Genomic DNA, 26,419 nt, shown 5'->3' with positions numbered 1-26,419 from the left:
ACAGACACCAACCCACACCCACTCACACACCCACACCGACCCCCACTAGTCCTAGACTGCTCAACCTCTCCCTATAGCTCAGGACTCGAGTCATGGCAACATCCTCATAATTCTTTCTACATCTTTTTCCAGCTTGACAATATCTTTCCTATAACATGGTGCCCAGAACTGAACACTATATTCTGTATGTGGCCTCACTAATGTCTTATATAACTGCAACATGACCTTCCAGCTTCTTTACTCATATGTATTCTATACTACTATACTATTACTTTTAGTTTAGTTTAGAGATAGTGTGGAAACAGGCCCTTCGGCCCACCGGGTCCGCACCGACCAGCGATCCCTGCACACTTACACTATCCTACCCACACTAGGGACAATTTTACACGTACACCAAGCCAATTAATCTACAAACCTGTAATTCTTTGGAGTATGGGAGAAAACCCACGAAGGTTACCGGGAGAACATACAAACTCCATACAGACAGCACCCGTAGTCGTGATCAAATACGAGTCTCTGGTGCTGCAAGCGCTGTAAGGCAGCAACTCTACCGCTGTGCCACCGTTACTCTTCTACTTCTATACTATTATATACATTTATATATACTGAACTGTTTTTGTTGTTCATTATGGGTTTTACAGAGGACTATGTTTACCTATCAGTTCTATGTAAGAATTTCATTGTTCTTTCAGGTTCTGTTTAGGAGCAAGAAGGTCCTACTGCAATTGTACAGGGCCCTAATAAGACCGCACCTGGAATATTGTGTGCCATTTTGGCCTCCTACTTTGAGGAAGGACATTATTGCTATTGAGGGAGTGCAGTGTAGGTTAACCAGGTTAATTCCCGGGATGATGGGACTGAGATATGATGAAAGAATGGGTCGACTGGGCTTGTATTCAATTTAGAAGGATGAGAGGGATTCTTATAGAAACATATAAAATTCTAAAGGATTGGACAGGCTAGATGCAGGAAAAATGTTCCCGATGTTGGGGGAGTCCAGAACCAGGGGTCACAGTTTAAGAATAAGGGGTAGGCCATTTAGGATTGAGATGAGGAAAAACTTTTTCACCCAGAGTTGTGAATCTGTGGAATTCTCTGCCACAGAAGGCAGTGGAGGTCAATTGACTGGATGTTTTCTAGAGAGTTGGATGTAGCTCTTAGGGTTAAAGGAATCAAGGGATATGGGGAAAAGGCAGGAACGGGGTACTGAATTTAGATGATCAGCCATGATCACATTGAATGGCGTTGTTGGCTCGAAGGGCCGAATGGCCTACTATTTTTCAATGTTTCATGACAATAAAACGCTCGTGACTTGACATCCTACAATATCGTATTACATGAATGTGCTACATGATTGCAAGCCTTGCAGTTAAATGGGGACCCATCCATTCTCTCCAGAGGTGCTGCCTGTCCCGCTGAGTTACTCCAGCATTTTGTGTTTATCTTCGGTGTAATGCAGCATCTGCAGCTCCTTCCTACACCTTGCAGTTTTGTTTTCTCTGCTTTTAAATTTTATTATGTTGCTTTGGCTTAGTAATAATAATAATAATAATATATTTTATTGTCATTGCACATAAGTGCAACGAGATTTGGTATGTAGCTTCCAACCGATGTCATAACATAAATAACTAATACAATTTGGATTTAGATATCCCGAGAACATGGATTGTAAAAAGAACAGTAAAACAGTCAAAACAGTTCAACAGACTAAAGTGCAGATGTGGTACTAACATTAAATGTTTAATATCTGATGGAAAATAGTGTATCTTACGTTGCACTATTTTCCATCAGTTATTGAACATTTAATGTTAGTACCAAAATGAATATCATCGTCAAAGGGAAGCCAATAACAAGTGTGGGCAGCGCCCACTTCTAGCCTCCATCCCTGCCACGCCAGACTTGACATCCTACAATACCGTATTACATGAATGTGCTACATGAATGCAAGCCTTGCAGTTAAATGGGGACCCATCCCTTTTCTCCAGAGATGCTGCCTGTCCCGCTGAGTTACCTCCAGCATTTTGTGTCTATCTTCGGTGTAATCCAGCATCTGCAGCTCCTTCCTACACCTTGCAGTTTCGTTTTATCTGCTTATAAATTGTATTATGTTGCTTTGCCAAGCTTAGTATCTCACATTGCACTATTTTCCATCAGATATTAGAACAAAAATGAATATCATCGTCAAATGGGAAGCCAATAACAAGTGTGGGCAGCGCCCACTTCTAGCCTCCATCCCTGCCACGCCAACGTGGTCTGGGACAGGCTATTCCGGGCAATGATACTAGAGGAGCTATAGGATCTTTGATTCCGGGAGTAGAGACTCCGGGTCCATCATGCTCTTCCATCCCCAGCCACTTCCTGTCTGCATGAAGTGACGGTCCGGTGTTCCAATCGGAGCGCTTGTTGTGTGAGGCCAAGTTCCGGTGTGGGCTCAATGGCGGCTCGGAGACGCTGTGAGGCGATTTAAATTTAAAGAACTGAATTTAAAAAATAGCCACAACTCCCGGAACGAACTAAGAGGCTCGCTGCGGGAGATCGAGCGGTTCCGGATCGAGAGTCTCACTTACTTCGCACCATAGCCGCAGCGGGGCGGCAGGCCCAGGCGCCATGGCCGTGGACAGGCCCTCGCTCACTGTCGTCTACCAGGCCGTCAAAGCGCTTTACCACGACCCCGACCCTGCCGGCAAGGAGCGCGCTTCTGTGTGGCTCGGCGAGTTCCAGAAATCGGTAAGGGGACGTGGTGGAAGGAGGGAAGTGAGTGCGGTGAAGGAGGCCCGCCCGATTTTAACTCGGGCCCGGGCCCCACACACACAGGGAGGCAGAGGCGGAAATAAACGTCGCGCTGCAGCAGCGAGACCGCTAGTTAGCAAACTTTATTGTGTTCAAAACAACTTTGTTTTAATGTTAAAGAGTTGAGACCATTGAAAGGTGTCACCAATGGAAGGTACAAACTGTGATGATGAAGCCAGAGAGCTCCTCCTCCATCTTAGTAACTTAACAATTATTATTATTACATTAGTCCTTAAATGAAAGATCATCTGAAAACTCTCATTTCATAGTTTAAAATAGAAGGAAACGTTAAAAGAAATCGCATGCGATTAGTTTGAATTTAATGTCATTAGTTTAGTTTTATATTTCACCATCTGAAAATTAATATTGCTGATTTGTTAAAATTAAAGAGGCAATGTTCTAATTTTGGCTCCAACTGAATGAAGGTCATTAGATAAAGATTGTGATCTACTTTTATGGTAATAATTATACATCTGATAATTAGTCTAAAAGTCTCGAGTAAATTAAATTTTAAAAAATGGTGCTAGTATTAGTGAACGAAAAAAATCTGTAAGGTCTGTTTGAACATTTAATGAATGTTAGTCTAAGAGGCTGAAAATAATCAAATAAAAATTGAGACAAGGTTTACCAATAGTGTAGCCTGAGGAAAAGAAAGCCCATTTTAAGAACCGAACATTTGACAAGTTATCCTCAACCATATGAGAATGAGCTGGGATCATTTTAAGCAGCATTGGTAGTTGGATAGAAGAATTAACCTTTCAGATTCTGATGATGGATTAACCTGAAATGTTAATGCTGTTTCTTATCTCACAGTTGCTGTATGACCTGCTGGGTAGCTCCAGTTCCTCTCCCCCCACAGATGCTGTTCAACCCACAGCGTTCCTCTAGCAGATTTTGTTGCTCCAGATTGCAGCATCTGCAGTCAGCATAATTTTTTATTAGGTTTTGTATGTCTTCATATTTTTTTGGCTTTGGGATATTCTGAGGAGAGAAAATCAAAAATATCGAACTTTTTAAAGAATTATTTTCACAGCTACACTGTAAAATGCACACAAAATCAACGAAGTATCTTACGATGTTGGGATGATTAAATAAGTAGAAACCAGAGAAATTGAAACAGTTTACGAATTTACTAAGGTTATGGATTGTTATCGAAGGTGCGTAAAATTTTAACAAAATGTTGCTGGGGAGAAGGAGAGACGTTCAGTGAAGGGAAAATTGTAAATTTGAAGTCAAAACCACAGTTCTATATCAGTTAGTCTGGTGTAATGATAAACAATGTGTAAAAGGAAGGGAAAATGAATGGGGAGAAATATGGCTTAAAAATCCATGTGATAGGAGGGAGAACACGCAAACTCCAGATAGACAACACCAGAGGTCAGATTCGAATTTGAGCTGTGCCAGAATGCTATCACAAATAATCGATAAATAAGAATGAATACAAAATATAATTAATTGTTCTCAGCAAGTGTATATTACTCCAATAAATAAAGCTCCCATAGTCACAATGTCCAATCTGGGGATGAATTTAAATTTTCAAAAAAACACCCAATTGTACGAGAGGCGTATAATGTTGAAGAACAATTGGTATAATCTTAGAAATCAGAAAGGGATGACTGAAAAATTGAAAATGGGTGAAAGTAAAGCCAGTGCAGATTAGCATGAAATATAATTGATTAGAAGAACTTTTGCAGGTACCGAGAAGGGAGAATAAATATGGATCCCTCAGATACTGAAGTAAGATAAATTATAATGGGGAATAAGGAAATAAATGACAACTTGAGCTGCTACTCTACGTAGTAGCTGACTTAAATAGTTATCCAGAATTACAGGAAAACAGTCTATCATAACATAATCAATATTTGGAAATTAGAAGAATATTGCAAAATGTGTTGGCAGTTTCCTTGGACCCAATGGCCTATGATCTTGGAATAGAGATCATAGTTGAGAGATGATGGGTGCATTGATACTGATCTTTTGCACTCTTCAAATTCCGGAAAGATGCTAATAGGTTAGTCAATAGATGTAACTATTATTTAGCAGGGAAGGAGGGAGGGAGAAAATGCAAGCCATTTTGCCAAATCATAATTAATAGAGAAAATACTTGGAGCCATTTTAAAAGCTGATAAAACACCACTCTGAAAAATTACTTCTGGCAGAACCATCCCTTTTATGAATTGAAAACAGTTTTGGACTGTTCGTTGTTTTTTTTTGGATAATTTATTAGGGAATGATGCTCTAAAGAAGATGGCAAGAGTTTACAAAGATAAGTGTATCCAAAAGAAAGTGATGATAAAATAGAAGGTTACTTATTTTGGTTGCAGGAAAATAACCATTTTTGGTGAACCGTTAAATGTTTCAGGGAATTAGATGACCTTGTATATAAAAGACTAAAGTTAATGTGTAACTACAACAATTAAGAAGCCAAATGAGCTGCTGGTCTTTATTACAGGAGAGTGAGTGAGTAAATCTTACTGCATTCGTGCTGGGCTTTGGTAAGGCAAGTACAAGAGTACTGTGTTGAGTTTTAATCCTTGTTCCAAGGCAAGAATATTGTTCATTTTGAAGCAGAAAGGCTGTTACACCTAACTGGAAAATCTAAAATGAATAGATTACAGACTGGGGGTGAGGGGAGAGAGAGCGAAAGATACAACAATCACAGAATAATTACAGCCATGAGGGGACATTCAGGCTATCAAGTATGTTATGGCTCAATGCAAGAGCAATACCTGATGACCCACTCCCCTGACTGGTCCCTGTTTAGCCACGAAAATTATTTCCTACCATGGAACTTTTGCATTAAATTTGCTGCGACTGATACAACACTGTGCTGTGTGATGATCCTGAAAGGCACTGCAGGTAGTCTTGGCTTTGAGCCAGCGAGGTAGAAATCAACTGGTTACACAAGAAGGGTCTCGACCCGAAACGTCCCCATTCCTTCTCTCCAGAGATACTGAGCAATGAAATGAAACTGGATTTGAAACCAAAATCTAAATGCTGGAAGAAGGCAGCTAGACAAGCAGCATCTGTGGAAAGAGAAACTAGTTAATAGCTCAATTCAAGGATCCTTCCTCGAGAAAGAATGGATAGGGCATCATTCCCCCCCCCCCCCCAACAAATATTGTGTTTGCTCCTGACCTGAAGAAGCCAAAACGTTAACTGGTTGCTCTTTCTACAGATGCTGCTTGACTAGCTGATATCTTCCTGCTTCCTTAAAGTCACTTTACAAATAGTGTTGTTTTCATAGCCAGGCACCTAAGGATCTGAATTTACCTAAGGATCCTGGTTAAGAGCCCAACACACTATTATTTGGTGTTCTCAGATAATCTTTTTGTTTTTGGTCACTATTTATGATTGAGAGCATTTTAACAAAGGTTCAACAGAGTGATTTCTGTGGGATGGTTCATTTATTATATGAGGGCCTTGAGTTTGGAAAAATGGGAGGTGATCTGTTTAAAATATGCAGATTTTCTAAGGGCCCTGATGGGGTAAATTTGGGGTTGAAGATATCCGATTTGAACCAGACGTCCCAGTCTCAAATAAAGGGAAAATCAGAAAACTGAAGATGCTGGAGAAACAAAGGCAGCATCTACAGAAAGAGAAATAGGGACAACTTTTCAGGTTGAACTGGATTAGAACTAAGTTTCCTATTCAGGGCCGAAATGAGAAGAAATGTGATCATCCTTCAGAATCTTTGGAATTTTTTGCCCCACGAAGACAGTGGAGAGACTCGGTTACTGGGTATATTTAGCAAAGGGGGTTTCTTCAGGAAAGTATCACCGAGATAAAAGATCACTTGTTATGCTATCAAGTTGCAGAGCAGGCATGAATGGCCCAGTATTTCAAATTCTTATGTTCCCAGCTGTAGACGGTTGTAGAAAAGAGTTCCAAACTTTAATCGTGCTTTACATAGAAGTGTTCTATTCCTCAACTCTTAAAATCTGGTTCTTTTTTAGTTTCTTAGAATACGATCTTGTTGAAATGTATCCAATGCTTTTCATCACTTTGTGGCATCATAAAGATCTTAACTGTCAGTGCACAGTTGTGGGCATTATAAACTCTTAAAATTGAATCCATACCAATGCAATATTTGACAGGTGCCATGATACCTATTAGTACAATGCATGTTTATCTTGAGATAATTTCTGTAATATTTAGATATGGGAAAACAATCAATTTTTGTGATTATTTATCATACAATTGAGGTGAGACAAAGTTTGTTATTTCCCCAAAATCCAGTTGATTAAGAAGTCTATGAGATTTTTTTGAGTGAATTGTGCCTTAATGCTTGCATGGATTAAATACCTTGACATTTCTGCTTTTTTTTTATTTCCCCCCCTCCCCCCCCCCCTTCCTTTCCTCAACCCTCCCACTGCAGATGTTTGCTTGGGAGATTGCAGATCAGCTGCTTCAGTTGCAGCAAGAGGTGGAGCTCTGCTACTTTGCAGCTCAGACAATGAAGATGAAGATTCAGACCTCATTTAATGAACTTCCTCCTGAAACACATGCCTCCCTACGAGACTCACTACTCACCCATATTCAGAATTTGAAGGACGTGTCCCCTGTGATTGTTACACAGGTCAGTTTTAGATAAGAAGGATTACCTAACAATCCCTTCTCTGAGTTATTGTATAAGTTATTTGAGGGCGACACTCAACTAATTCCTTTCAGTATTTATTTAAAAATAGCTATTTTGTTCTGTTTACTCAATGGTCTGAAGTCCCTACCTGTAGCAAGATGACATTTCTCAATTAAGTATGTTTTTTCCTTGTATGCTGGCTGGCAAGTAGTTATTCAAAAAGGTTATTCAACTTTACTTTATTAAGCAATTGTTTCCTTGCACAGCGAGTCCGTTTTACAAAGCTCTAAAATGCACCATGGGGAAACTGCAATTGAACTACAATTGCATTTATATTCTCCTAAACTGAGTAAAGAGCCAGACATAGGGAGAAATAGATAGAGCCAGATTTTGTAAGATGATCACGGACAACAGGGAACATTATCATGTACTGTTGGAAATGCTTCTATGATTGCCAAATATGAAATGTTTCAATTTTCTTGGTTTGCATTCTCCTTCCCCAGATTTGGCAAATACTGTCTTCTTCAGTATGGGAAGCGATATAACATTAAAGAACTGTTGACCCTTATTGATCAAGCCTTGATTTTCCGTGGTTATCAAGAGATTATTAGCAGATTCCCTCAACTTCTCCCCATCCTTTTGGAGACGCATGTGGCCCAGATAAAACTGTTCCCTGCAGGCTTAATTGAGGTCTGTTGTCCACTCGATTGAAGAATGACTGTTTTTTGAATTGTGGAATAGAAATTGTCAGTTGAATTAAGAGTAGTGACTTGAAGTTGGTTCAACCTTGGTACCTGAGTTTTGTTTGTAGAATGAATGTTTTTAATGCAGGTACTGATAATTTTTCTCTCTTCAGCTGGCTCTGGCGATTGCAGATCTTGCCCTGCAAATGGCTTCATGGAAAGGATGCGTGCAAATGCTAACTGAAAAGTAAGTGACTGTATTCGTTTGGTGCAATTTCATGGGAAAGCAGAAGGAGCTACTTCCTGGTCAGGGTGGGGCAACAGTAACAAAGAATATTCCCTCCAGTTACTTCCCCTCTCCTAGCATCATCCCACATGGGGAAGGTGGTAGGTAATCAGCAGCCTGTTCATCCATTGCATCGAATGAGGAGAAAAAAAGATACTTCACTTTGCATGTGCTTTTCCATGTGTTAAGCAAACTTTGTGATTCTCTGAACGTGTGCTAATAACTAGGAAGGCCTCACTGTACAAAGAGATCTCTCCTAAACAAACCACGATTTTCATTCCAATTATGCTTGTAAGATATGCATTTAAATCCTTTTATTTAGGTCTTGAAATGTACAGATGAAACCACAGGCAAATTTGAGGAGGGTGTGGTGACATGTAATTGTCAATATACAAGCAAACTGGTTGGTTCTGTGCTTTTAATTAAGAAATGGCATTGATTCATTGTTGCTTTAATTTCAGGTATGGCAATGACCCAGCATCCCTATCCTTCTTGTTAGAAATCTTAACTGTGCTCCCAGAGGAGGTTCACAGTCGCTCGCTTCGAATTGGAGCTAACCGCCGCACTGAAATAATCGAGGACCTGGCATACTCCTCAAGCACAGTGGTATCCATGTTGGTATGTATGTAATGTTAATACCTGGAGCATATAGAATGTTTAGAAATAATTGTGTTGGAAGGAACTGCAGATGCTGGTTTAAACTGAAGATAGACACAAAATGCTGGAGTATGTCAGTGGGACAGGCAGCATCTCTGGAGGGGAGGGATAGGTGATCATTTGGGTCGAGACCCTTCTTCAGACTGATGTCGGGGTAGAGGGAGATAATTAGATAAGGAAGTGTAAGGTGTGAAAACAGGACAAAGTTAGATAGGTACATGGATAGGACAGGTTTGGAGGGATATGAACCAAGCACAGGCATGTGGGACTAGTGTGGCTGGGACATGTTGGCCGGTGTGTGCAAGTTGGGCCGAAGGGCCTGTTTCCACACTGTATCATTCAAATCTCTATGACTCTAAAGGGGATGATCAAGGAAAATGTTGAATAGGTCATTGTTAGCTAGGAGAAGGTAACAAAGCAAACAGATACAGTGTAATCAGGGGAAGTCAGACTGGTCGGAGAACTGGGAAGCGGGAGGGATGGAGGGAGAGGGAAAGCAAGGGTTTCTTGAATTTAGAGGTCAATATTCATACCGCTGGGCTGCAAGCTGCCCAAGCGAAATATGAGGGGCTGTTCCTCCAATTTGCATTGGGCCTCACTCTGACAATGGAGGAGGCCCAGGACAGAAAGGTTAGTGTGGGAATGGGAGGGGGAGTTAAATAAAGAATTGTTCTGTCTAAATATGAAGAGAACCTTTTAATTTTATGCCTTTGTATAAATGTTATTTCTTTCTTTGCTGTCTCAATCTTCCTGGGTAGGGAGTTTTGAAGAACAACTACTTCTAGGTGACAAAATATCTTCTCAACTCAGTGTTGAATGGTTGACCCTTTAATTTGAAATACTGACCAATTAATTGTAAGTGCTTGTGCAGGAAAATATCGCTGAAAGAATCATTTCTATTATGAGAATATTGTATGTTTCAAAGAGAGAATTTTTCATTTCCATCTTGTTTAGAGCATGGGCCCTGCCATCTCAACGTCTCCTACCATTAGTTCCCCCTTTCAAGAATTAATCTGGTGAACTTCCATTGCGTGAAGAAATAAATAACCATCTCCTTTTGGCAAACTTTCTTCTACAGTGAATTGTTGAGGTGAATTATATAAATGCATAGGTGGAGATTACGAATTACAAGTCAGATTGAGTACGAAAGAACCGAGAAGAGTTAAATTAAAAGTTAGAGGAAGAAATAGAGGAGGCTGTCATGGAGCCTAAACTTCTGCAAGACCTGATAGCTTATTTAGGCCTGTCTTTATATAGCATTTGAATATTTTATGTTTGTGTAAGTTTTGGATGTGATTTAGTTGATCCACTCAGTGTTTGAACAGGTGGACCATGTGAAGTGTGTATGTGAATTTAAACCAGAGTGTAAGCAACCATTTGCAGTCCCCTGCATGCATTCCTATCTTCATCAAATCGGGAAAATATTTTGCATTGCCATGAAAATCCATAATGGCCACCTCTTATTCCCCAGACAGCCTGCACAGAGAGCTGTGGCAACGAGGAGAAGACTCTGATGAAAGTGTTCCGATGCTTGGGCAGCTGGTTTAACCTGGGTGTTTTGGATAGCAACTTCATGGCAAATAACCGACTATTGCTAATCCTTTTTCAGGTTTTGGTGAGTTCTTCAATGCAAACTGCCTAGTTGCAATCTGTACAGTTTACTGATGTAGAACAAGTGTGAAGGATCCATGTTTATTGAACTGAAACTCCACTTCCGTTATTAGAGAGTTGCTGAATTATAACAAACAATATATGACCGTTATTTAACATAGCTGGAATGGTTTAACATTTCAACCGAATAAGGTTCAGATGATCAATAGTTGACAGAAGATCCCTGTTATTTTTGTGATGCCATGTTAAAATAAAAAATATTCATGACATCACTTCACCTCAGGTTGACTTTTTTTTGCTCGTTCTCAATTATATCGCCATTGCTTGGTTGACGCCACAAATGGTAGTACAAGCATTGCTTTACAGCCACTTAACAAATGTATGACCATCTGTGTGGCAGGTTCTTAAAGTAGATGATTGGCACACACAATTCTCCCTGTTCCTGTCCCATCAACATAGATTTTTTCTCACTCATTGACTTGTGCATGCATGAGCTCAATTCTCGTTCTAGCAACTAAATCCGCTCTTCACACTTTTCAGTGATGGTCATTGTTTGTTAACCAGGGGTGTGATCTCTGCTTGCTTCTCCCATACTAACTGAGGAATTCCTTTCTTCCAGCAACGTGATGAAACATCGACAAACCTGCACGAGGCTGCATCAGACTGTGTCTGTTCAGCGTTGTATGCCATTGAGAATGTGGAGACAACAATACCGTTAGCTCTGCATCTGTTTCAGGGTGTTCTAACTCTAGAATCTGCATATCATATGGCTGTGGCACGTGAGGATCTTGATAAGTAAGAATGTTTAAAACTTATAATCTGACGTGTCATTGGGCATTGGTGGTTCTGATTTGAACTAGGGGAGGTTTACGATGGGCATTGTTGCAACATTGACATAGTTGTTGAATACCTGGGCAGGTAACTCAAAGTTGTGAACTGATGATATGAAATCATGAGTTCAAATCCAATTGCAAGAGAAGGTGCAATTTAAATTGTTACTACAACCTGCACATAAAAAAATGGCGCTTATGAACATATTTTTTTAAATTAAAATGCATCTATATTCATTAGGGGGTGCTTTTTATTTATTATTGGTAAAACTGAAAGATACAATCTTTAATTTTATGTGACTCTGAACCATGACCGTGTAGTGGACTGTTAAACTGGAATAGCTGAACACATTGCTCAGAGGACGTCATGGTGAATCAGCGGTAGAGTCGCTGCCTTGCAGCACTGGAGACCCGGGTTCAATCCCGACGGCAGGTGCTGTCTGGACGTTCTCCCCGCGACTGCGTGGGTTTTCTCAGAGATGTTCGTTTTTTCCCCACACTCCAAAGACGTACAGGATTGTGGGTTAATTGGCTTGGGTTTGTGTAAATTGTCCGTAGTGTGTGTGGGATAGTGTTAATGTGATCGCAGGTGTGGTGTGGACTCGGTGGGCTGAAGGGCCTGTATCTCTAAACTAAGACAGCCCAGTATCATCTTCTCAAGAGCATTTTGAAATGTACACTCTCCAGGTCTTGTCATAGGGTTACCAGAACTTTACAAAATAGTCTGCCTATGGCTCAGCTATTTTATATACAACTTTCCTGCCTTTTATGCCAATATAATTTTATAATTCTGATTTGAGGGATGTGGGTACTCTTTAGACCCAGAATGTGAATCTGAAATTCTCTGCCTCAGAAGGCAGTGGAGGCCAATTCACTGGATGTTTTCAAGAAAGAGTTAGATATAGCTCTTGGGGCTAACAGAATCGAGGGATATGGGGAGAAAGCAGGGACGTGGTACTGATTTAGGATGATCAGCCATGATCATATTGAATGGCGGTGCTGGCTCGAAGGGCCGAATGCCCTACTCCTGCTCCTATTTTCTATGTTTCTATGCAGGCAATAATATATTTTTCTTTTGTAATTCCCTGGTTTAATTTCTTTTAAGAGGTATTTTGAAGGAAGAAATTTTACTTTACAATTCTTGCTGATTTCTAGCCATTCTTCTATTGCAGAGTTTTAAATTACTGTCGGATTTTTACTGAGTTATCTGAGACGTTTTTGGAGGTGATCGTGCAGACCCCAGGGCATGGGCTTGGAGACCTGCGGACACTGGAACTATTACTGATTTGTGCAGGGCATGCACAATATGAGGTAGGAGTTGCAGCATGGTGACGGGCAATGATCTTATCTTTTTATTCATCCTGTTCTGAAGGTGTGGAGATGAGATGAACTGCTCAATTTTACCCCAGCCAAGGTGCGTTATCGTATGCATGTGTCTGATAGTGAAGTATTGAGGCTTCAATCCTAATTACAGCCACATTTTGCCCAACCTGCTGCAGATTATGTTGTAGGAGACCTCGTGGGTTTTTCTAATTTTCTCGGCAGTGTTGAATTGTTGTGGAATCCTTTCTATGGTGACTGCTGACTTTCCTTTAACTGAGGTTGGCAGTCCAAGTTCTCTGACCTTGAATGCAAAAATAAAAGCTCTGATCCTTTGAAACATGAGCATATTAAGCTGGTAGGTGGAGGGGAAGAGTCGGTGAGGGGCAGCTTGGAAGCGTGTACCACCAGCCTCAGAATCTGCTTCTTCCTCTCTGTTATCAGGCTTTTGAATGAACCACATAAAGCTACTGTCCAATTCACCTCTATCCATTGAGGACATTGGACTTTGTCTCTGGATCTATTGTGTTACAATGCTGAGAACTATATTTTGCGCTCTGTATCTTTCCTTTTGCTCTACTTATAGAACTTTATTTATCCCAGGATGGAAATTGTACTCTAGTTTGGCTTGATTATATTATATGATTTGATTGGATAGCACGCAAAAGAAGGTTTTTCACTGTGAACCTCAAAGCAGGTAACAATAATAAACTGTGCAACATTAGGGTTGTTTTTGGAGAGAGTTGTTGCACTGCTGAAAAAAAGGTTTACACTGATATTGTGACTTTCATGAGCATGGAATATTGCAAACTTGTTGAGCAGTTAAAACTTTTTGACAGTGCAATGATTCCTCTGTCAGATACTGTAACCACTGTTTAGAGCACAGTGCTTCCTCCCAACCATGTCGGTCTTGACCCAATATTTGCTACTAAATAAGGTTGAAATGTGCACCAGGCTTTCTAATGAATCTTATAAATGGTTTGTAGAGAACTAAACAATGATCTAAATCCATAGTTCAGGTGACAAAAACAGATAAAGCTGTTCAATTTCTGTTTTTGTTTTAAGATTTATCTTGTTTTTGATTTTCATCTACTAAGTCTCCAATTTACGTCTCATGTCCAAAACATTTCTGATTTCTACAATACTGACAAAGGTTGTGTAAAATAAATTGGAGTTAAAGGAGGCTGTAAATGTTTCACTGATGACCTCTGTATATTTTGGAAGTAGTGATCTTAGAATGCCTGGTACGAAGTGTATTCTTGTCAGTAACGTTCACTCCTTGACTTTGTTTAAATTGGATTATTGGATGAATTGTAAATTATTTTGAAGTGATTAGTGTCCTGTTTCTCTGGTTGCTGATTTCCTTTTCACCCAGGTAGCAGAAATCAGCTTTAACTTCTGGTACAGATTGGGAGAGTATCTGTACAAAATGAGTGATCCATCACGCCATGCTGTCTTTCGTCCTTACATCCAGCGACTGCTTCATGCCTTAGCCCGACACTGCCAGCTAGAACCAGATCACGTAAGTTTTTAAAGAGTTAACATGATTTTTTTTAAACTGAGTAACCAGATTTGAGAAGAGAATATTTTGGAATCTGGATAAAATTCATTTGAGTTCTTCCCTTATCAGGAGAATATTTAAATAAAAAAAAGAATTCTACATTGGAGTTTCCAGTTATATCTGCAGTCCTATCTTCTTCACAAAGTGCTCTATTCATCCATGTGAATCTGGGAATAGTTGTTAGAAACATAGAAAATAGGTGCAGGAAGAGGCCATTCGACCCTTCGAGCCAGCCCTTAATTGTGATCATGACTGATCGTCCCCAATCAATAACCTGTGCCTGCCTTCTTCCCATATCCCTTGATTCCACTAGCCCCTAGAGCGTTATCTAACTCTCTTAAATACATCCAGTGATTTGGCCTCCACTGCCCCCTCTGGCAGGGAATTCCACAAATTCATAACTCTCTGGGTGAAAACGTTCACTACCCAATCTCACCGGTCTTAAATGGCCTCCCCTTTATTCTAAGACTGGCCCCTGGTTCTGGACTCGCCCAATATTGGGAACATTTTTCATGCATCTAGCTTGTCCAGTCCTTTTATAATTTTATATGTTTCTATAAGACCTGCCCCTCATCCTTCTAAACTCCAGTAAATACAATCCTAGTCTTTTCAATCTTTCCTCATATGACCGTCCCGCCATCCCAGGGACCAATCTCGTGAACCTACGCTGCACTGCCTCAATCACAAGGATGTCCTTCCTCAAATTAGGAGACCAAAACTGTACACAATACTCCAGGTGTTGTCTTACCAGAGCCCTATACAACTGCAGAATAACCTCTTTACTCCTATACTGAAATCCTCTTGTTATGAAGGCCAATATTCCATTAGCTTTCTTCACTGCCTGCTGTACCTGCACGCCAACTTTCAGTGACTGGTGTACAAGGACACCCAGGTCCTGCTGTACCTCTCCCTTACCTAACCTAACCCCATTGACATAATAATCTGCCCCCTTGTTTTTGCCACCAAAGTGGATAACCTCACATTTATCTATATTATACTGCATCTGCCACGCATCTGCCCACTCACTCAACCTGTCCAGGTCACCCTGCAACCTCCTAACATCCTCTTTACAGTTCACCAGCCACCCAGCTTTGTGTCATCAGCAAACTTGTTAGTGTTGCTCCTAATTCCTTCTTCCAAATCAATAATATATATGGTAAACAGTTGCGGCCCCAACACCGAGCCTTGTGGCACTCCACTCGCCACTGCCTGCCATTCTGAAAAGGACGCGTTCACTCCTACTCTTTGCTTCCTGTCTGCCAACCAATTTTCTATCCACGTCAACACCCTACCCCCAATACCATGTGCTCTAATTTTAGTTGCCAGTCTCCTGTGCGGGACCTTATCAAAGGCTTTCTGAAAGTCTAGATACACTACATCCACTGGCTCCCCTTCATCCATTTTACTCGTCACATCCTTAAAAATTCCAGAAGATTAGTCAAGCATGATTTGCCTTTCATAAATCCATGCTGACTTGGACTAAGCCTTTTACTGCTATCCAAATGCCCCATTACTACCTCTTTAATAATTGACTCCAGCATCTTTCCCACCACCGCAGTCAGGCTAACTGGTCTGTAATTCCCCATTTTCTCTCTCGCTCCTTTCTTGAAAAGTGGGATAACATTAGCTATCCTCCAGTCCACAGGAACAGATCCTGACTCTATTGAACATTGGAAAATGATCACCAATGCGTCCACTATTTCTAGAGCCACCTCCCTGAGGACCCTGGTATGCATACCATCAGGCCCAGGGGATTTATCAGCCTTCAGTCCCATTAGCCTACCCAATACTATTTCTCACCTAATGAAAATTTATTTCAGTTCCTCTACCCCCTTAGATCCTCTGTCCTCCAGTACTTCTGGGAGATTGTTTGTGTCTTCCATAGTGAAGACAGATCCGAAGTACCTGTTCAACTCGGGTTGGGAGATTTTTGATTTGTGATGTAATTGCAATGAAAACCCTGTTCATGAACCAACTGTTTCCAGCTGGTCTCATTAGGTTAAAAGACATGACATCTTTATTTTTATCTCTTCTCTGAATTGTTACGATCAGTTGTGAAATCCCAATTGGCTCATTTGTTTGAAAGATCTGCCTTGCATCTGGGCTGTCCCCTTATCTATCTGACTGATTTATGGCTGCCTTTCATTCTCAATTCTGTTATATTCCTTCCAGACTCACCATTGTGTGCTGTCACCTAGCAATTAAGTCAGATACAGTACCCTCCATAATGTTTGGGACGAAGACCCAGCGCTTATTTATTTGCCTCTGTACTCCACAATTTGATATTTGTAATAGAAAAAAATCACATGCGGTTAAAGTCCACATAGTCCGATTTAAATAAAGGCAATTTTTATACATTTTGGTTTCACCATGTAGAAATTGCAGCTGTGTTTATACATAGTCGCACCATAATCTTTGGGACACATGGTTTCACAGGTGTTTGTAAATGCTCAGGTGTGTTTAATTGCATCCTTAATGCAAATATAAGAGAGCTCTCAGCGCCTAGTCTTTCCTCCTGTCTTTCCATCACCTTTCGAAACGTTTTTTGCTATTGATCAACATGAGCACCAAAGTTGTGCCAATGAAAGTCAAATAAGCCATTATGAGAAACACGAATAAAACTGTTAGAGACATCAGCCAAATCTGAAGCTTATCAAAATCAACTGTTTGGAACATCATTAAGAAGAGTACTGGTGAGCTTACTAATCGCAAAGGGACTGGCAGGCCAAGGAAGACCTCCACAGCTGATGGCAGAAAAATTCACTCTATAATAAAGAAAAATCTCCAAATACCTTTCCAACACATCAGAAACACTTTACAGGAGTCAGGTGTGGATTTGTCAATGACCACTGTCCGCAGAAGACTTCATGAACATAAATACAGAGGCTACACTGCAAGACGCAAACCACTGGTTAGCAGCAAAATAGGATGGCCAGGTTACAATTTGCCAAGAAGTACTTAAAAGAGCAACCACAGTTCTGGAAAAAGGTCTTGTGGACAGATGAGACGAAGATTAACATATCAGAGTGATGGCAAGAGCAAAGTATGGAGGAGAGAAGGAACTGCCCAAGATCCAAAGCATACCACCTCATCTGTGAAACATGGTGGTGGGGGTGTTATGGCCTGGGCATGTATGGCTGCTGAAGATACTGCCTCACTTATCTTCATTGATGATACAACTGCTGATGGTAGTAGCATAATAAATTCTGAAGTGTACAGACACATCCTATCTGCTCAAGTTCAAACAAATGTCTCAAAACTCATTGGCCGGCAGTTCATTCTACAGCAAGACAGTTATCTCGAACATACTGCTAAAGCAACAAAGGAGTTTTTCAAAGCTAAAAAATGGTCAATTCTTGAGTGGCTGTCAATCACCTGATCTGAACCCAATTGAGTATGCCTTTTATATGCTGAAGAGAAAACTGCAGGGGGACTAGCCCCCAAAACAAGCATAAGCTAAAGATGGCTGCAATACCTGCCTGGCAATGCATCACCAGAGAAGATACCCAGCAACTAGTGATGTTCATGAATCGCAGACTTCAAGCAGTCATTGCATGCAAAGGATATGCAACAAAATACTAAACATGCCTACTTTCATTTACATGACATTGCTGTGTCTGAAACATAATGGTGCCCTGAAATGGGGGGGGGACTATGTATAAACACTGCTGTAATTTCTACTGTGCTGGTGAAACCAGTGACGACCAGGAATAGACTGGTTGACAACCAAGAATAGGGCGGTGACGACTGGAGAGACAGTGGACAGCTCGGAAAGACGGCACATCCAGACGACCTACAGTGACCCCGTCAGGCAGCAGGAGCTGGGTCAGTGCAACATCCTGATAAAACCACCTCCACCCATCAAGGAGTTTGATAGTAGAGAGCAACTCCTGAAAGAGGTGCAGGACGTTGTGAAGAGAGTAAGATCTGGCTCAGCCCCTGGCCCGAGCAGAGTCCCCTACAGTGTCTACAAGAACTGCCCCTTGTTACTGAAACGGCTGTGGAAGATCCTGAAAGTCATCTGGAGGAGAGGAAAAGTGGTGCAGCAGTGGCGATTCGCTGAAGGAGTCTGGATCCCAAAGGAGGAAGGTTCCAAGAAGATCGATCAGTTCAGAATCATCTCCTTGCTAAGCGTTGAAGGCAAGATCTTCTTCAGCATAGTGGCGAGGTGGCTGACCAACTTCCTCTCCAGCAATGGCTACATCGACAGTTCAGTACAAAAGGGAGGCTTATCTGGAGGGCCGGGGTGTCTAGAGCACACGGGAGGGGTGACCCAGCTCATCAGAGAAGCCAGGGAGAACAAGGGTGACCTGACAGTGCTCTGGCTTGACCTGGCCAACGCCTACGGCTCCATCCCGCACAAGCTGATCCAGACAGTCATGGCCAAGCATCATGTGCCGGGCCAAGTGGCAGATATCATCCTAGACTATTACAACCAGTTCAGATTAAATGGGTAGGGATTCTCTGTGGCAAGACAGAGGAGTGTATGTAAACCATGTCAAGTATGTAATGCCACACCGTTTTTTTCTAAACTGGCATTTTAGCCCCTATCAACCGCTACCACTGCCTGCCAAAACTTTGCATCCATCCTAATGGTCCATTATCTTGCAAGAATGAATCTTCTTCTTTTCTATACCTGCAATGAAAGTTTGTGGGTTTTATTTATGTCTCTTCCAATCCTGTGAATATTGTCTACGTTATTAAGCTTGTTTATTTCTATGTTCCCTGCTTCTTTCATCTACAGGAAGGAATTCCAGAAGACTCTGATGACTTTGGAGAGTTCCGGATCAGGGTGTCAGATCTTGTGAAGGATGTGATATTTCTGGTTGGATCAATGGAGTGTTTCACCCAGGTGATAAATCTGATTCCATAAATTCATGCTGAGATAAATTAAGTTGTGGTTTATGGGGAATGTTGTGGGTATAAAGGGATTTGAATCCTAAAAATTGTACTTTATGATTGACTTCTAAAGATATAATGGTGATGCAGCAGTTACGTTCATAGACTAATAACCTAGAGGTCTAAACTGACAATCCACACCAGTTCAAAGGCAGCTATGGGATTTTTCATAAAATGCTAGTTATTACTAACGGACCACAACTATTAGATTGACATAACTCATCTGATGCACCAATGTGTTAATGGGAGGACATTTTCTATCCTCAACTGATTTGGGTTGCATGTAATTTCATGATTGACTTGCATTCCCTGTTGGCCTTGCAGGTCATTCCATTGCTAGATCTATTCTGAGTCGCCTCCTATTTGACCCAGTTTAGTTCTGCACACCAGGTGAACAGGGTCTTCTGTTTGTGCAGGATTTAAAATTGGATAGTATCCATGACCATTGCAGTTGTACATGCACTGGCAAGATGAATAAATGGCTGACAAGAGTACAAGTTAGAGCAACAGTACTTGCAATTACCTAGCATATTGAATACAAAGAACAATCCTGGGATGCCTTAAAAGAATGATTGGCCAAAAACTGGTACCAAGCTAAATAAAGAAATCTTGAGGCATGTGATATTGAGATATAAGGAATACCTTCAACATCAAGAATAAAAAGTCTGCATTTGAAGCACCATTAGTGTAGTAGAACATTTGGAGACATTTCACAGAGGTATTACAGCAAAATTTATATCTAATCAAAGAGAGTGATATTAAAACAGGTGATCAAAAGCCTGGCTAAAGAGGTAAGCTTTAAGGAACGTTAATAGATCAAAGAAATATGAGAGTTTAAAAAGAAATTTCAGAACTATGAGCCTTTGTGGCTGTATGCGTGGCTGGCAGTAGTGGGGTGATGAGAGTCTACAGGTACTCAAGAAGTTGAGAATTGAACGACTCGGACATCTTTAGCCGATGCTAATTGCAGTGAGATGGGTGAAATCACTATGGCCTTGAATGGGACGTGGAAAGAGTGCATTTGTGACCAAAATAGCCCTCACTTTAACATTTTGAAATTATCTGATGTAATCTAATTTAACGATGCAAATCTCTTGAGGGGTTAAAGAAATAATTCCTGTTTTTATATTACTAATAATTTGTGTAATGTTTAATTCAATGCTTCATTTATCTTCTAAGCTCTATTCTACATTGAAAGACAGTGGACCTTCTTGGGAGATCACAGAAGCTGTTCTCTTTATAATGGCTTCCATAGCAAAGAGCGTGGATCCGTAAGTGATTGCAATTAATAAAGTCAAAGCATACTGGAAATGTAACTGCAAAAGTTGGTGTTATTTTGGAGTATTGAGTTGCTCCCTGTTCAACTACCCTTCACTGTTTGCATTTACTTCATCTATTTCAATATCTTTTACCTTCTTCATTTTTACCACTACGTATATGATTGATATTTGGCATGGTCAGTAGGTTGAGGCCCTATTTTTACGCTACATATCTATGCTCAATGTTTCAAACCATTTGTAATATATTTCATTGGATGAAATGTCTCCATTCTTTGGGGAGAATACATCTTTTCCCTCAAAGTAGTTGTACTAAAGATAAGTTTGTACCTTCTAGCTTCGAAGCTCAGTGGAAATTAGTTATTTTTGAGTCCTTGACTTGGAATCTTCGGGTAAAAATGTTCTATTTTGGTTATTTCCTAAATTAATTTTCAGTTAGCTTCCTGCGATTTGAATTTTGATCTAGCTTGCAATTACAAGACCAATCACCATCTTTATTTTGTTGCCTTGAAAATTCTCCTCTTCAAAGATGGGTCCTTAAGACAGAGAGAACAAATGTTAAAAGTATCCCTTTTAATGTAGGGATACATTTAAGTTAATTTCATCAGGCTACTGAGTTGTCAGTAGCCAGAATTTAGAAGATTGAGGGGGGATCTTATAGAAACTTACAAAATTCTTAAGGGGTTGGACAGGCTAGATTGTTCCCGATGTTGGGGAAGTCCAGAACAAGGGGTCACAGTTTAAGGATAAGGGGGAAATCTTTTAGGACCGAGATGAGAAAAACATTTTTCACACAGAGAGTGGTGAATCTGGAATTCTCTGCCCCAGAAGGTAGTTGAGGCCAGTTCATTGGCTATATTTAAGAGGGTGTTAGATGTGGCCCTTGTGGCTAAAGGGATTAGGGGGTATGGAGAGAATGCAGGTACAGGATACTGAGTTGGATGATCAGCCATGATCATATTGAATGGCGGTGCAGGCTCGAAGGGCCGAATGGCCTACTCCTGCACCTAATTTCTATGTTTCTATGTCACTATTGGAAATTTGGGTAATTTTATTTATTTAAGAAACAAAAAAATTCTTAACCCATTTCCTCTCCCGATCAAAATCAATGGGTTCAAATCCCAGGCCGTAAGAACTGCCACCAGCAACAGTTTTTGGTGGTGTTTTACATTATCAACAATCTGCCCCTCAGTCATTATTTTCCACCTATCTGTTCTGGTAAACATTAAAGAATAATTGTGAATTCTATCAATCATCCTTTCTCAACTTTGATGATAACATCAAACTAATCTCATTGCATTGTTGTTTGTGGAATTTTGCTATGTGCTACAAAAACATTTAATGCACATCCTTATAAACTGAAATTACATTTGCATGTAAGACTAAATGTAGTGAAAATAGCTAATTATGCTAACCTGATTGAAATTTTTTTGTGCCTTTTTTGTTGTTGCAGTGACAATAACCCTACCTTAGCTGAAGTACTTGAGGCTGTGGTCCAGCTCCCGGATACTGTGCACATTGCAGTCCGATTCACTAGCATTGAACTAGTTGGCGAACTGAACGAGGTTGTTGATAGAAATCCAAGATTCTTAGGTGTGTAAACTCATTATTCAGTGTTACAACTAAGATGGGTAATATGCTTTTAATGGCTCTGGGCCTGTCTTGGTTCTAAACTGGCTGCAAAGCAATTTTCCTTCCACCCCAGTGGGGGGAAGACGCATGTTTGGAAGGTGCCTTTAAAGAGGATGGAGTTCAGATATCATTGACAAACATCAGCAATGATGCTGGTGGACAAGTATATGCTGGAAAAAATAATTAAAAGATTTTTTGTAAGTTTTCAATCAAATTGAGTGAAATAAGTATTGTGCCACGAATACTGATTTCTGGGCTGGGAATATCCCATAGTCCCTGATTTCATTGCTCAGTGTAAGATGGTGGTGACTGCTACAGGGTAAATTCTCTATGGTTCTCCTATGGCTGCAGGGTAAACTCACTTTGCTTAATTGAGAATTACTATTGTGAATTGATAAATAGTATGTTTTATATATTTTCTGTGGGGTATTTTGCATGGTAATTTGGTGCAGACTGTTCCTTTTCCCACCATAAACCCGTGTCTTTGAAGCCACATTGTGGAAAGATGTCATGAGTCTCGTATAAAGACCTGTTCAGATTATCCAGATGACCTTTGCTTTTCTTTCCCTTAAAACATTTCTGTTTAAATACATAAGGGGGGAAAAGGGTAACTGGAGAGAGTGGGACAATAGACAATAGGTGCAGGAGTAGGCCATTTGGCCCTTCGAGCCAGCACCGCCATTCAATGGGACCTCTCGGGAATCAAAGCGGTCGCCTCTGTGCGGTGCCACAGGAGATGGGCAAGGTACTAAATGAGTATTTTTCTCTGAGAAAGACAGTAGGACGGAGGAAATTGGAGCAGTCACTGGAAGTGTCTTGAGAGCAGTCAATGTTACCGTCAAAGAAGTACTGAAGGTACTGTCGTGTTTGAAGGTAGACAAATCTTCAGGGCCTGATCAGATATATCCGTGGACATTGCGGGAAACTAGAGTGGAAATTGCGGGAGCCCTGGTTGAAATTTAGGAGTAGTCCTAAGTAGGAGAGGTGCCGGAAGACTGGAGGGTGGCAAATGTTGTGCCTCTTTTCAAGAAGGCATACTGAAAACTTGCTGGGAACTATAGGCCGGTGAGCTTAACATCTGTAGTTGGTAAGTTACTGCAGAGTATTTGAAGGATAGGTTATACAGACATTTGGATGGGCAAGGGCTGATTTGGGATAGTCAGCATGGTTTTGTATGTGTTTCACAAATCTGATTGATTTTTTTTGAAGACGTCACCTAAAAAGTTGATGAGGGCAGAGCTGTTCGACAAGGTTCCGCATGGTAGGCTGCTCTGGAAGGTTAGATCGCATGGGATTCAAGGAGAGAGCTGAATGGATAGCAAATTGGCTCCATGGATGGAAGCAGAGGGTGATGATGGAAGGTTGCTTCTCAGACTGGAGGCCTGTGGCTAGTGGTGTGCCTCAGGTTTTGGTGTTGGGCCCGTTACTGTTTGTCATCTACATCAATGATTTGGATGAGAATATACAGGGCAAGATTAGCAAGTTTGCTGATGATACAAAAGTTAGTGGTTTTGCAGATAGTGAAAGATTGCAGCAGGATCTGGATCGATTGGCCAGGTGGGTGTAGAAATTGTTGATGGAATTTAATACAGAAATGTGTGAGATGTTGCATTTTGGGACATCGAACAAGGGTAGGACCTACACAGTGAATGGTAGGCCTCGGGATAGTGTAGAGCAGAGGGATCTAGGAGTACAGGTGCATGGTTCCTTGAAGGTCAAGTTGCAGGTAGATAAGGCGGTCAAAAAGGCTTTTGGCACATTGACCTTCATCAGTCAGAGTATTGAATATAGAAGTTGGGAGATCATGTTGCAGTTGTATAAGACGTAGGTGAGACCGCATTTAGAATATTGTGTTCATTTCTGGGCACCGTGCTATAGGAAAGATATTGTCAAGCTTGAAAGGGTTCAGAAAAGATTTACAAGGATGTTGCCAGGACTAGAGGGTGTGAGCTATAGGGAGAGGTTGAGTAGGCTGGAGCTCTATTCCATGGAGCACAGGAGAATGCGGGGAGATCTTGTTAAGGGTATACAAAATTATGAGAGGCATAGATCGGGGAGATGCATATAGTCTTTTGTCCAGAGTAGGGGAATTGAGTACCAGAGGACATAAAGTGCCCTCCATATTGTTTGGGACAAAGACCCATCATTTATTTATTTGCCTCAGTACTCCACAATTTGAGATTTGTAATAGAAAAAAAAATCACTTGTGGTTAAAGTGCACATTGTCAGATTTTAATAAAGGCAATTTTTATACATTTTAGTTTCACCAAGTAGAAATTACAGCTGTGTTTATACATAGTCCCCCCATTTCAGGGCACCATAATGTTTGGGACACAGCAATGTCATGTAAATGAAAATAGTCATGTTTAGTATTTTGTTGCATATCCTTTGCATGCAATGACTGTTTGAAGTCTGTGATTCATGGGCATCACCAGTTGCTGGGTGTCTTCTCTGGTGATGCTCTGCCAGGCCTGTATTGCAGCCATCTTTAGCTTATGCTTGTTTTGGGGGCTAGTCCCCTTCAGTTTTCTCTTCAGCATATACAAGGCATGCTCAAATGGGTTCAGATTGGGTGATTGACTTGGCCATTCAAGAATTTACCATTGTTTAGCTTTACCAAACTCCTTTGTTGCTTTAGCAGTATGTTTGGGATAACTGTCTTGCTGTAGAATGAACTGCCGGCTAATGAGTTTTGAGACATTTGTTTGAACTTGAGCAGATAGGATGAGACTATACACTTCAGAATTCATTATGCTACTACCATCAGCAGTTATATCATCAATGAAGATAAGTGAGCCAGTACCTTCAGCAGCCATACATGCCCAGGCCATAACACCTCATCACCGTGTTTCACAGATGAGGTTGTATGCTTTGGATCTTGGGCAGTTTCTTCTCTCCTAAATACTTTGCTCTTGCCATCACTCTGATATGTTAATCTTCGTCTCATCTGTCCACAAGACCTTTTTTCAGAACTGTGGTTGCTCTTTTAACTACTTCTTGGCAAACTGTAACCAGGCCATCCTATTCTTGCGGCTAACCAGTGGTTTGCATCTTGCAGTGTAGCCTCTGTATTTCTGTTCATGAAGTCTTCTGTGGACAGTGGTCATTGACAAATCCACACCTGACTCCTGAACAGTGTTTCTGATCTGTCGGAGAGGTGTTTGGGGATTTTTCTTTATTATAGAGAGAATAGATCTTTTGGGTATAGAGATCTTAAACATATAAGTTAGTGAATTCAAACCTAACGTTAAAAATTATTAGATATTCTCATAATAAATTAATTTGGTAGGAAAATGTGAGTTGGTATATAGTAATCAGGGCAAATTATGTGGATGCCTTAAGGGAGCAGTGAAGATATTGGTGTGGAGCATCATGGATCATTTGGCCCAATTGCTGTTTCTGTACATTATGCATACAATTTGCAACCCTAAACATTTTCTGACCATAATCTTCCCCTTCCAGATCCGGTGTTGAATTATTTAATGAAAGGACTACGGGAGAAAACACTCGCTTCAGCAGCAGCCAAGGCCATTCAGAACATCTGCTCCTCCTGCCGTGATCACATGACCCACCACTTTGAGGGCCTCCTGGAGATTGTCCGTTCCCTTGACACCTTCAGCCTCTCCCATGAAGCTGCCATTGGCCTCCTAAAAGGTAACTTTAATTTTATTCTGGACTGACACTCATTGGTGTGCACCGGCCATCAAACTGGATGATGGTTGGTATACTGCGAGGTACATGCAATGAATATATACATCATAGTGTTTGGATGCTGCCAGATCCTTGCTTTCTATGGCTACACTTATCTTGACAAATAACAACTCGGTAAGATGAGTAAGTTTAACTGGTACACTAAAAAGGTTGCTGTAAAGCAACCGGTGGTAATTATTAATTGGAGAGGACTTGCCTCAATTAAAACAATTAACTGATTAACTCCCCACTTAGAAGCGGAAAGATTAATTTGAAAGCATGAATATAGTTAAAATGTTGGTTTAGTATATTAGCCAGCGTATGAAATCTTGTACTAATAGCACAATAACCAGTAGCACAGGTTACAGATTTTGTACTGTCAGGACTATCTGAGGAGGTGATTTGAACCTGAGAATATTTGGTAAGAGTGAAGAATAAATGAAGTAAGTTTAGTGATAAGTGTGTCAGCATTTGCACAGTGCCCATGATTTGTTTTTGAACATTATATATGTATGTATAGATGTGGGTCAGTATGTTCTGAATAAAAAGGGTGTGATTTAAATCCTTTGAGATCTGGAAATCTAGGCTAGAACGATGTGCCATA

The 26,419-nt window shown here is 40.7% G+C and overlaps 1 protein-coding gene across 1 annotated transcript in view; it reads left to right on the top strand.

Moving 5' to 3' along the window:
* The first annotated feature begins 2,388 nt into the window (after window positions 1–2,388).
* The window catches only part of tnpo3 (transportin 3), a 68,308-nt gene continuing 44,277 nt past the window's right edge, over window positions 2,389–26,419 (top strand). The window contains exons 1-12 of the mRNA XM_033040008.1: window positions 2,389–2,727; window positions 7,169–7,369; window positions 8,226–8,299; window positions 8,800–8,956; window positions 10,467–10,610; window positions 11,226–11,401; window positions 12,609–12,747; window positions 14,132–14,278; window positions 19,062–19,169; window positions 20,396–20,487; window positions 21,947–22,086; window positions 25,588–25,779. Coding sequence (XP_032895899.1) covers window positions 2,608–2,727; window positions 7,169–7,369; window positions 8,226–8,299; window positions 8,800–8,956; window positions 10,467–10,610; window positions 11,226–11,401; window positions 12,609–12,747; window positions 14,132–14,278; window positions 19,062–19,169; window positions 20,396–20,487; window positions 21,947–22,086; window positions 25,588–25,779 — 1,690 coding nt within the window. The 5' untranslated portion in view covers window positions 2,389–2,607. The remainder of the gene's footprint in view (window positions 2,728–7,168; window positions 7,370–8,225; window positions 8,300–8,799; window positions 8,957–10,466; window positions 10,611–11,225; window positions 11,402–12,608; window positions 12,748–14,131; window positions 14,279–19,061; window positions 19,170–20,395; window positions 20,488–21,946; window positions 22,087–25,587; window positions 25,780–26,419) is intronic.

The sequence above is a fragment of the Amblyraja radiata genome, chromosome 21 (genome assembly GCF_010909765.2).
Source record: "Amblyraja radiata isolate CabotCenter1 chromosome 21, sAmbRad1.1.pri, whole genome shotgun sequence".
NCBI classification, from domain to species: domain Eukaryota; kingdom Metazoa; phylum Chordata; class Chondrichthyes; order Rajiformes; family Rajidae; genus Amblyraja; species Amblyraja radiata.
Note: the sequence above shows the minus strand (reverse complement) of the source record. Positions and strands in the feature narration are given on the sequence as shown.